General features: G+C 36.2%; 1 protein-coding gene across 1 annotated transcript; it reads right to left on the bottom strand.

Annotated features, from left to right (window-relative positions):
- Positions 1–929: 929 nt before the first annotated feature.
- Positions 930–12370, bottom strand: LOC119788071 (CMP-N-acetylneuraminate-beta-galactosamide-alpha-2,3-sialyltransferase 1-like). Its single transcript, XM_038292210.1, has 7 exons — positions 12262–12370; positions 11793–12036; positions 11488–11684; positions 11043–11222; positions 5940–5970; positions 5742–5861; positions 930–4416 (listed from the first exon to the last, which is right to left on the bottom strand). Exons 1-7 carry the CDS (start codon positions 12291–12293, stop codon positions 4249–4251), a joined length of 972 nt encoding a protein of 323 aa, XP_038148138.1. The 5' UTR covers positions 12294–12370; the 3' UTR covers positions 930–4248.
- Between the last annotated feature and the right edge of the window lie 310 nt (positions 12371–12680).

The raw sequence follows: 12680 nt of genomic DNA, 5'->3' as shown, positions 1-12680 counted from the left end.
TTTTGGCAATATAGTGTATGTCACTTATCAAATTACCCACTTGTAACAGACATCCCGTTGAAACGCCGCTCCCCCACTCCTCGCTCCTGACAAAAGCAGGTGAGCCACACACTGATCCTTTCCGGCATGCTAATTCTTCTGTTTGTTTTTCCTCTGCCTTAATGCATGGCCCTTTTAGTGAATATGGTTTTAGAAATGCAGACTGAGTCTATTTTAATGTGTGAAACCGGAGTCTACGTGCTTTGTCAGCAAACCCCACCCAGAGAGCTGCTAGGGAGAGCTGCGTCATAAATGTTAAGCCATTTATGACACTTGACATAAATGCCAAGTGTCACTTTTCACGTTTTCAAACTAACAAAGACACTCATTCTGTTAAAGATTAAAAGTTTTTAACACATTCAACAACAAATATTGCACCCTCAGGTTACATTTGAGTTTATGTGAGTTTTATTATTTAAAAACATTCGATAAAGACTTGAGTAAAAAGAAATAAAAATAATGAAATAAAAGAATCATTATGTTATTGGACCTTATTAATCAAATCTTACTTTAAATGTGATACATACACTTTGACATTTATTATTAAACAATGGGCATAGTGAAGCAATTAATGGCAGTAAAAAATGTTATCATTTATCGTTATCATAGTTTATTGTATCTCTGACACTCTATCCGTTGGTTGTGCTGTTCTCTCTGCAGGTGATGAAGCAGACTGAAGAAGTTTTATCATTGTCTCCCTTTTATCTCCTTAATCTTTTCTCCTTTTTCCTGTTTTTCCCTTCCTGTTGTACTTTCCCATTGCAGTGTCCATATAATCTGCAATACTCCCTGCATGAGTTATAATAAAGATATTTTTATGCATAAATCAAGCAGAAAACAATGGCGATAGGCGTACTGCTCCACTTGTGAAAGCAAAATCTGTTGGACTCTTTTTTGCATCAAGAAAATTATTATTATTGCCACAATGTGTCTATCACTAGTGTTAGATTTAATTAGAAATATATATAGGTAGGGTAGGGTAGGGGTCGGTCGGTCGGAAGGTAGGTAGGTAGGTTATAAATTGGGACATTAATCCAAAGCAAAGCGTAAAACAGGTAAAATGAAGGGTTAGGGATAAACTCAGAGGGTCGTCCAGGGGTATAATTAGGAGTTTTATTGCAGAACAAAAATAATAGCACATCCCTGGCAAAAAAATTCTAATAAAAAGTGGACCACTTATAGATGCTTTTTGTTTTTCCTTTTTGTATGCCTTTTGTATATTCCCTTCAGATGCACCGTGTCATCAACATTACTAATTTCCTAATAAAATATAAACAACAGTGATACAGATCATAACACCTCATTTCAAATTATCATACAAAACATTTCAACAATGAAAACACCCACATCAGGCTCAAGTACAATTATAATACAATAACAGTTCCCCACACTCTCACAACCATGTAAACTCAGCGCTTCCCGAAACCGAGCCAAGTTGCCAAAACGTAAAAGTACAGAGATGTTCACAGCAAATGCATGACATTTCACACTTCACATTAATAAACAAAATAAGACAATACATACATATATATACATGTGCAAATCCTTGCAAGGAGTTCTTATTGAAAGTAAGTAAGTAACATGTTTGATTATAAGTAAAAACAACTCAAATTTGCAAAGATGTGATACAATTTAGTGAGAGAAGAAAATGAATCCAAACTGATACATAAAAAAAAAATAAGGCAACCGCTTTTGGCATCTCCCTAATCATATTTAGTTAATTTAAAACAATTGTTTTATGTCCTAACTTGCTAACATTAAACAATTGTGTTAAAGTAAGTATGAACTAAACTGTATTAAGTAATGTTTTAAATACGGAGGAAATGTATTTCTTTTTCACTTTAAGAATTAAGTGACTGTTCATATTAGTTCCTGTTGTCGTGCCATAAATAATACAAAACCAATAGTTATCAGCACCAACCTGTGTGAAAACTCTCTTATGAAGTGAAACAATTAAGTCATTTTGGGGTATTCATATATTTTTTCACAATATGAATCAGTATTAGGTTCCTACTGGGGGTCATGTCTAAATATTTAAATACTTCAACATTTTCCATCTGGGAAGTTAAAGGGGAATGCCGTTTTTTTTACATTGGGCCCTTGATTTTACATTATTGCATCATGTTCTACTCACCCACATGAGTCATTTGGAGCCGTTTTTATGATATTTGGTTAGGTTAAATCCAAGTAACGTCTTTTTATGGGCAACGACTTGAAGGCACAAACTAATCTGTTTATAATTTATTCGTTATAATGCGCCAGCATTCATAACATGTAGGTGAATCACTGCCCCCCAGACATCCGCGGTTATATTTTTTATATTTATATGTTTTAAAAACAAAGCGACATCCCATTGTGCTTTCCATCATGCTGAACTGACAAAGTTAGTCTTTGACCTTGGATCCGATTGCAGTGACGGGGCGTGTTTTCCAACAGGGAAGGGCCTCTTAAAAGTATTGTGGAGGATTTTCGGGTATTTTTAAAAGACCCAACCTCTCCACTTAAAAAAAAATGCTCGTGCGAAAGCATTTATGAGCCCCTTTTTCCTTGTGCACGCTCTGTTTAAAAGTTGCTGTTCACATAGCTAATACAAGCTTACTGTGCCTGAACCTCCGCCTTAACTCCTAAATCTCTCAATCACTATATAGACTGGGGACTACTGCATATAGTGGACGTCATAGCAAATTCAATTAATCAACCCCTAGGTCATATAATCACAGCTTTACGGACCCTGTTGGTCACGTGACTCCTCCTCCACTACGCGGTGCCTGCGCCATCTTTGTTATTAGTCGCCACTGTCGGATAGCGACAGCCTATGGCGACAGCGGGCCGCTGTGACAGTAAATCCCATAATGCTTTCTGAGGAGAGCTCTCCACACAAAGGATTCTGGGATATATCTGCCTCTTCTTAGGCTTTCTTCTTTTCTCCTACACTTCATACTCACTTTTTTCTTAAGACCCTCTGCCATTTTCAAAGAACCGCTGAGAGAAAGGTGATCTTCATGATGGTCTGAAACCGTAGCTCACAACAGATACACGGGACGAGCACGTAGGACGGCCTTAGGTAAACATATCAGCAGAAAGATTGACAATTAGGAGGATGTCTTACTTAGATGATCCTCCCGGAAATAAAAGATCTTCCTCTATACCTCTAACAGCAGATCTTGGTTCTGTGATTTTGGTTAAATACAGAATTTGTTCTGGATAGAGCATTCTCCAGAGAATTGATTTTTCGACAAAACTCTTATTAGCTTATTCTGCGTGCTTAGTAGAGCACATGCTAGAGTTAGCTTGGATTGGACCTAACTGACATAACCAGGTCCATCTCTGCAGCAAGAACTATTATAAGTAACTTTCTCCCTCCATACATCCGTATTTAATGCAATATTGTTATAGAACAACACATCGACTCGACAACTCGTTAAAGCCCTGGTACTGGTTTAGAGTATCGGGTTGATTTTACAAGTAAAAGTATGAGTACTTTACACTGGTATCAAGCCTGGTATTGATAGCAGTGTCGGTATTGGTGCCTCCCTATCTTTAACAATATGTTTTATGTTGAGGTTTTGAGTTTTCCTAACTTTGACAGGTTTAAAGAGAGGATGAGGAACTCTTAAACAGTCAGGTAATATCCCAGTTGTTTTGATTCTGTCGGGACAGGAAACTAAAATCCAATCAAGTAAAGAACATTCGGGGCTAACACTGGTAGGTTCATTTATATGTTCACTTATTGCACTGTTAAATATTAAAATAGTCTGATTATTTTTTATTTTTCTTATTTATCTGATTATTATTTTAACTAATTTCAGAGTTAATGGTAGAAAAGACATCTGAAGATGTTTCAGCTGGTAAATTACGTAAGAGTTTTTTAAATGTTTTTTTTACACATTCCTAATGACAAGTTTTTGGTTTTTGTTTAATGCAGAGTTATAAAATAAAGAAATTCAAAATACAAATGACTGACAGCTGGTGAAATACATTCATACACAGGATAAGAGACCTCTTCTTCAAATAAACCTTCTTTAAATAGAATACAATCAAGTTTCAAAAAGAGTATGTTTCAGTTTGTTAAAGAGTTTATGACTCTGTTGCAAAAATCTGTTCAGGCAAAATGTGCTGGTTATAATTATGCATATTTATATGTTTTTTTTTAATATGTTTTTAGGAAATTTTAAATTTTGCAAACTAAATTTTATACTTAGAAAATAATCAAACACCGTTATAAAAGTAGATTGTTTTTTCAGCAGCCAGTTTGTGTATGATTGTGTACTCCTGTTTTCCAGGATGAGGTCCTGTTTTAAAGTTTTTACCCTTCATTTTTTCCCAGTAGTGGCTCCAGCTTCCACTGCTGTCTGCTCCAAAACCGAACACATGGACCTATAGGGACATCAAAAATTATAGAATGACCACATTTGCTATTTTCTGTATTTGTGCTGCTATATATTTCAGCTGCTGGATCACATAGGGACCACTTTTTCTTCATCTAGCTCTGTTCTCCCACTCTGCAGTATTTGTCAAGTTCCACTCTTAACAAGTTCCTCTCTGCTTTTTCTCATGATAGTAACTTAATCTGGTCTGCTTCTGTTCGGCTGTGACTCCATCCTGGATTGAAATATCAGCTGTGCTGCTGCCATTACCATCTCTGTTTATATATATTGAAGATTGGCCTTTTTCTTTTACTGTGACTAGCAGACGTGGCTTGGAGCTCGTCTACCTGTGGAGCTAGTTAACCGTTACCTTTTGTATCTATGCTCCTTTTTCTATGTCTCCTTCTGTCTCCTTGAACTCCCATCGGCCTCCGCAGATGGTTGCTCACACTGAGCCTGGTTCTGCTGGAGGTTTCTTTCTGTTAAATGGAAGTTTTTCTTTCCACTGTCACTACTGTACATAAGCATGTAGCAATGCTTGGAGGGACTGCTGAAGAGTCTATGACAAAATGCAAGCGAGGGTTGTGGGCAGAGGCTAATCCAGGAATGGCATGTGTTGAAAGTCAATAAATGAATGCAATCAGCTGGTTTTATTTAATATAACAATTCAATCTGCTGGTGACGATCTTCAATTGTCCAGGCCATAGCCATTCCAAAAAAATAAAAACAAACAATACATGGGACGTTGTTTTCAAGCTTGAGGACGTTTTGCTCCCCATCGAGGAAGCTTTTTTCAATTAAAAATGTCACATTCACATTTTAGAGAAACAGGGCTTCACTGAAAAACAGCTCCAACATCTATAAACAAAATTGTTGATGCCAGCAGCACAGCTGATATAACTTCACCACAAATGCTGGTTACACTGAATTATTATAAGTTACACTGAAATTAGGCTCATACACTGGCTTCTAATGGGTGGAACACCTGCAGAAAGTGTGTTTAAACACATTTTCCCTGCTTATTTGCACATACAAATAAGAAAAGTGTTTAGAAAACATGAATTTCTTCCTTCAGACTGTCGTCATCTCATCCTGAACACCAGCAGACAGAAAGTAAGCTTTCAAAGTCGGGGTGAGGTGACCAGGTTATCATGGATTCCCAAATCGCTGGTCTGTCAAGCAAAATGGAGTGATGCACAAAGTTTTTCCTACCCAATAAAACGCAGCACCATGGCTGCAGGTAGATCAGAGCAATGTGTCCACATCAGCCTGATACTTTGCAAAACAAAAAACCCTATTGTTCAGCCAAGTGAAAAAACAACAAAAAAAGCGTACCTCATCACAAAAGTGAATTGCGGCCATCAAGGTCATAAAACCAGTTGACGGATATTTTCCTTTTGATTCCAGCCAGCTCTGATGAACGTACTTCATAAAAGCTGGATTTAGCACCATCACCTTAAAAGACGTCATCAAACTTAGTAAATTGTTGCAAGACGTTAGACAAAATGCCATGACACAAAATACTTTACTCACCAGATTCTTGTTAGCTCTAGGTTTCACTTGCCTTTATAACATAAAAACAGACACATTTAGTGCAAGTAGCCTACTAATATTAACCAATTTCAACACAGAACCTTAGGACACTGCTGTTTCAGGTTTTAAAACAGAAGGTATGTTAATTGGGTGATATAGGAAATGAAATTCTACATCACAAAATTCCATACTGATACATAGACAGGGAGGACTGCTGTGAGGAGAAAATTAAATGCTGCAGGCTCCTTGTTCATTAACGTGCAACATATGTTGGTGCATCTAAACTTGTACCAACTTTCCTATGTGGGTACAAAGTAGGAAAAAAAAAAGAAGTTGGTGATTTTTATTGTATGTTGTTAGAGGCAAGAGGGATTTTTTAACATTATTGATACTTTCCTCAGCGATTCATGAAAACCTCCCTGCCTGCAGACGACCGTCCAGGGATGGTGAAGGAAGTGCCAAGTCTCAACACATTGATGAGTGCTCAGAACAGGGAACAAAATGATCCCATGCTTTAAAAATCTTAGAAAATTATCTTTCCCCAAAATACAACATATTGGGTAATGGGATTAAAAACATTCAAAGTATACAGTCTGTACCTATTTCAATATTTTCTACATATTGGTCTTTCGGGGGCAGTTTTTGGAGCACATGTTTTCTATCATTCAGCCAACAACATCTAGAATCTCTCCAAAAAAAACAGCTCTGGATTGAAATTAAGAAGACTCAATGAAAATATTGAATCTATGTTATATTTCTATATAGATCAACCTGGTTAGATCTGCTTGCCCTCTTTCTTAGATAACTTGGCAAAATATGACCAAAAAACAAGGAAGATCTGAAATGTATTAAAACCTTGCAATGTAGCACCTCACTGCGCTTTGGGGGTGCTCAATTCTTGTAACATTATAAAACAGAGGAAAAAGAAGATTTATATCTCGTCTATCCTTCAATGAATCTTTTTCCAGGAAATAAAATTGGAATGTTAAAAAAGAGAAGAAAAAAAAAAGAAATGGGAGTTGTTTATTAATTAATTACATGAAGTTAATTGATCTTATTGCTCAACTAACGATTAATTGATAAGCAAGTTTTCTCATCTATCAAGAGGATACTGTATTTCCATATCATTAAGGGCTAAATATTTTACAATATGCTGAATTTATACAAGTATACAGTATATTACAGTTTAATGTATGCAAACATAAAATATATTGAAGTAGTGCATCAATATAGTTCAACTATTTTTTACTTTTAAGACATTAAGCTGTGTGCATGTTCGATAGCTGGCCTGTTGCAAAGCGGTGATGTTTCATCGTTCTGGAAGCCTAGACTGGTTATGATTTAAGCCACCATATACTCTTTTTTCCTGTTGGTTTATTCATTTATCCATCTGTACTGCAGCACTTTGGTGCACTGATTAAGGACATTTGTCGATCTTCTTTTTTTTTAAAGGACATAAAGTTTAATGAAACAAATTCATCCATTTACAACTCTTAAATTGTCATGGTTACTGGTGGCTGGCTTGATTGCTTATTCCACCCACCTGTTTAACTCTGCCATCATTGCTTATCCCATCCACCTGGTTCCAGCTGCTATACATACTGTTTGGTTTCAAGCTACCAGTGCCAGATTATTCTAGCTGTTTGGTGAGAGTAACTCTAGCGTTTTACTATAATTCTGATTATTCTGTTTGTGACCTGTTTCTGTCTTGTGGATCCCAAGTTTTTCTTTTCCCCTGTCTGCTCTATTAGTCTGATCAGTTCTGGACTGTTTCTTGGATTCAATTGGCTTACCGAACCTGGACTGTTTTCCTGACCACCACTTGGATTCCCTCATCGGTACCTCATCTGCTCTCTGATCATCTGGTTAAAGAACTTGGTTCTGCTACAACTTCGGCTTGGATCTCCCCTTCTGGACACAGCTGCTCCTCGGAGTCGCTTGGCATCAGATGATAATCACCTTCACAGATTCCTCTCATCCCTCTGGGATCGAACTCTGAACCAGGTCTGTGACTATAGCTCTTAGCTGATACTTGCCATTTATTCTTAGTCACTGACCTTAGTTTCTGTTTCCACAGAAACAGTAACTCAGGTTTATCTGGTCCAGCTGACGCCCTGTCGCACGCTGTTTTTAATAAAAACTGTTGGAACTCATCCAGCTCTGTCTGTTGAATATTGGGTCCAAGGTTTCGAGCCCTTTTGACATAAATGTATTCATACTTCTTATAAAAGAAGTATGAATACATTTATACATTTAAAAGAAAATAAGATGCTAATATATATGTGTATGTATGTATATATTAGCGATAATCAATGAATTATCAGATAGCAAAATGTTCATTATAGAAGACTTCATACTTAATTAGACCAGGTGAAACTAAAACTTTTCCATTTGAGGAATTCTGGATAGCGATGACAGATGGAAATGTTAAATGCTAAATCTTAAATGCATAATACTTATTTTTTTTTTTTTTTACAATTTCTATATAATTACTGCTCTAAGCGAGTTGTTGTGTCAGCTAAAGGCATGTTTTAGTGTCTCCGTACTCCAGTTAACGATTAATCGATTACCAAATTAGTTGAGGATTGTTTCAATAATAGATTAATCCGATTAATTGTTTCAGCCCTAATATATATATATTAGTGCTGTCAAAATTATCGCGTTATTAACGCGTTAACGCGAGGCCATTTTAACGGCGATAATTTTTTTAACGTGAGATTAACGCTATGTGGTTTTATGCTACAATTTTCCAAGTACATCCCGCTGCAGCCTGCGAGAAGGCGGGGCTATTTTCCCCCAGTGTATGCATTTCTCATAGGCGGAGCTCCTCAAGGGAAAAAGACGCTCATACACTGGGTGACGCTAGTGCCTTTTCTTTAAGCCCCACCATCAACAAACAATTTGAGTGTCTGGTAACTAGTAGCAACCTGAAATACGCTGAGAAAACAGATTACTGAGGTGAAATGGAATCTGCTACAGCACTCTTGCCGTCTGTGTACGCCACAGGTCAGTATCGCGTGTGTGTGTGTGGGTGGGTGCTTGTGTGTGTGTTCTCATTTTTGTTAAGAGGCTGAAAAGTAACTTTCTAGAGCATAGACTACCTCCATCTAGTGATGTCGGTCTATTGATTTTGATGTATTGATTGAAAATTGTTCATTATTATCTTGGTTAATTGACATCTAATGTTAACTCTACTGCATTTTATAGCAGTAGGGTAAAATGCTTGTCTTTGTTCAAAAGAGTGTATTAACTGTAAAGACTGTCTTTTACATCAGCCTGTTTTCAGGGCCTTTTTTTTGGCTACATATTTGTTTTGCTACATGCCTCCCCATCTTCTTGCCATATGTTTCTATGGCATAAATCAGTATCTGTGACCTGTTCTCATTTAAAAAAAAGAACATTAGCACAAACCTAGCCTGTATGTATTTTTTTGTATGTCATCGAGAGTATTTAAATGATTTTCAATCAGGAAAAAAATGTGCGATTAAAATGCGATTAATCGCGAGTTAACTTAGGCATTGATGCGATTAAAAAAATTTAATCGATTGACAGCACTAATATATATATTAATAAACTAACAGAATACTAAGCTAATAAATCTCTAACTGGAAATCAATTGAAGGATCTCAATGTTGATGATGTCAGTTTTTCTAGGTGATGTCACAATAGTTTTGGGCCAATATGAATACTGATTCAAAATTCAAATGCAGTACAATAGTTAAACATTAGGGGAGCCCTACACAGATGGTTTTACACAAAAATGGTCGACACATTTAGACAGCGCTATAAGCCAATAAGGTACACAGTAAAGTCAATTTCAGTGAAATGCCAGCCGAATGGCAGCCCTCTTCCCTCCAACTCCCAGCCACTGGAGTGACCCCCCCCCCCCTTCTCCTGGGAGGTGCATATTTTTCTACTCTGACTCCACCCTTTCACTGAAATACAGGGTCTGACCAGAAGATGACGCTTCTCTTTAGATCTCAATGGCCTCAAATCATGACAGAATATTTCAGTACAAATATTGATGTTTAAAAAGGAATTGAAGGGGTCCAGCCAAGGGCCCATGAAGGAAAGTGGGGACATTTTGAATGGCTATTAATGTACAGTTTTTTTTTTTTTAAATGGCTTGATTGGTTAGAAGCCCATTGAGAAAGGAAGTTGTTCTTGAACTGTAGGTGTAAAAAGCACATCTTTTATATATGGTAGGAAACTCAGCAGCTGAACTTTTAAAGAAAACCAATCAGAAGCTTACTTCACACTCCAAAAGAAAAAACACATCAGCAACAAAATGTCTTAGGAGGCACTTTATGGATTGATAAGGAGGAGAGGGATACTCCATATACCTAAAAGGACGTATCATACACGTTTATATTCTTTCAGTGCCTCTGCCACCATCCTCAAACTATTACAGACTTCTACGGATTTCCATGCCTTAAACAAGCGGGCAATTTGCGACATAAAGGAATCAAATTAAAACCAAAAATGTTACCAATCCACCATACAAATAAATGATCAACAAGCTCACAGCACACGCCCGGTTTATAAGAGCAATATCTCCTATAAAACAATAAAGATGTCCATCAAAAACTGAACACGACAACATGAAATTTGAGAGATCACACTAAGCTAAACGTAAACAAATAAAATAACAACACAGCAACTAATTACCTGGATACACATTGGATTTGTAGTCATGGAAAGATTTACAGTCATAAAAATTCTCCATTAGTCAGGAAGTCCTAATAATTAATAGATTAAGACATCTAATCCCTTAATAGATGTTAGATTATGTAATGTTTTTAGTGGACTGAAGTTTTATGATTGAACCCAAGCGGCTCAATAAATATCAGCCGAAGAAATTTAATAAAACGTCAAAGTTGTTGAAGCATTCAGCAAGGATTTACTATTCACTGAACTATTTTACAAGTTTAAACTACTATTTTTTGCAAAGTATAAGAAAGATCGTTTCAACAGTCTGAGCATTATCTTAGTTTTAGTAGGGAATTACTGCTGAAGACAACATCCTTGTTATTTGAGTGCATGAAGTCGTAAAACAGGATTAAAAATCCACATGATTAGAATGAACAGGAAAATATTACTCACTTTCCAGAAATTCCTGTTTGCAGCGACTTGATCAGCCATTCAAGATCTCGTATCTTGAATGCAAATAATACAAGGTGCGTAGTGTTATCTAAGGTTGAGCCACTCTCTGGATACATGACTCGATGTGTTGTTCTTGCCCCGACATCTTGTTCGTAGCCTTTTACTCGACCATAGTTTATTCTAAACAGGACAAACAGGACTGTATAAAAGCTCAAACTCAAAACTCTTCCTGATATTTTGAATTCAAAAAGCTTCCTGGATGGAAAGCAAAACCTCTTCAAACTTGGAAACAAAATCCGGTGGATTGTTTTTAATTTTCTTTTTTTTTTTTATGACTATGACCTGGATGACTGAGAATCTTCACCAACAAACTGGACAAAACTTTACACTATTGGTGTGTGTGTTCAGCTAAAGTGTAAAGAAGAAGTTACCTTTTATTTCATACCTTATAATGACATCCTGGAAATCTATCAGAGGTCCATAATGTGATCCTTTCAGATTTATAGAATTTCCCACAACAGCACAAGTTCTGCAACCCTCAGTTTGGGGTTTTTCAAACACAGGAGTTGGTGGGATTATCTTAAACAGTGTTTTAATTGTTGCTTTGAAATAGCTGAAGTTATGACTGTTGCTCTGTAAGTGCTGCCAAAAAAAAAAAAAAAGAAATACAAGCTGTTAGACCAGTTTTATCTCTTTATGAAAGTCAGCACAAATTGTGTGGTGTTTTTATATAATTAAAATATTTCTTACCGACCACCATTTGAATTCCTCCTCAGACAGGTCAGCATTTGCTGACAGAAATGGTTCAATAGAACGGTTCAGATATCGATTCAGAAACTCATCCTCTTTGGAAAAACATTTCACACACTGACATGTGTTTTGCAAATTATTTTGAATCCACTCAGTCAATTCAGAAGATTTAAGCAGAGCCAGAAATATTCCAGCAGTTGTCACAGCCAGCAGGAAAATACACATTTTGAGCCGGAGCAAAACCCTGGGTCAGTATTACATGAGGTGAGGAATACAAAAAAATGTTTGATATGAATTCAAAAAAGTTATTTTAATACACATTTTGTACCTTCATCAAACAAGCTTTTAATTTATGAAAAACAGGACTACATAATGTATATATTAAGCGCCTCTTTAAAAAAAACAATATTTTATAAAATAAAAATAAAATCCCTTTACAGTTAGAATACATTGATTCAGTTTGGCTTACCTCAGATGAGAGTCAATCCCTTTTAGATACATTTCTATTTAGGAAAGCTTGGAAAATAATGAAAACTATCAGACAAACTGTTGGACTTTGGAGTAGAAACGGAACAATTCAAGCACTGACGGTTCTGACAGTAGGCTTGCTATCATTTCAAAGGAAGGGGTGTGGCTTATTTAGAGAAGTCCTTTTGAAAAGGTTTTATGTAATATATAAAGCATTTTTAATATTCAAATGAATAATGGACAAAATCTTGAAACAGAATACATATTGAACCACATTGTAGTGCTAAATAAATATAAATAAACATATATTTTGCTTTAATCTAAGATTTAAAATATAAAGTCTGTAAAAGGTTAATTATAAAGATAAATATGGTCAAGATTGAAAGTACTCATCTCCTTGATAGATTATTATAAAAAAGA

The sequence above is a fragment of the Cyprinodon tularosa genome, unplaced genomic scaffold (genome assembly GCF_016077235.1).
Source record: "Cyprinodon tularosa strain WSP-4 unplaced genomic scaffold, ASM1607723v1 ctg1087, whole genome shotgun sequence".
NCBI lineage: Eukaryota > Metazoa > Chordata > Actinopteri > Cyprinodontiformes > Cyprinodontidae > Cyprinodon > Cyprinodon tularosa.
The sequence above is the reverse complement of the archived record's forward strand: the minus strand, read 5'-3'. Positions and strand labels throughout refer to the sequence as shown.

Excerpts from the sequence above, each read along its gene's own strand:
- LOC119788071 (XM_038292210.1), bottom strand. The coding sequence starts at position 12,293 with ATGTATCTAAAAGGGATTGACTCTCATCTGAG. Across the intron at positions 5,971-11,042 it reads CAAACAGGAATTTCTGGAAA|GCAAGTGAAACCTAGAGCTA; the intron begins GTGAGTAATATT and ends TATGTTATAAAG. Across the intron at positions 5,862-5,939 it reads CTAGAGCTAACAAGAATCTG|GTGATGGTGCTAAATCCAGC; the intron begins GTGAGTAAAGTA and ends ACGTCTTTTAAG.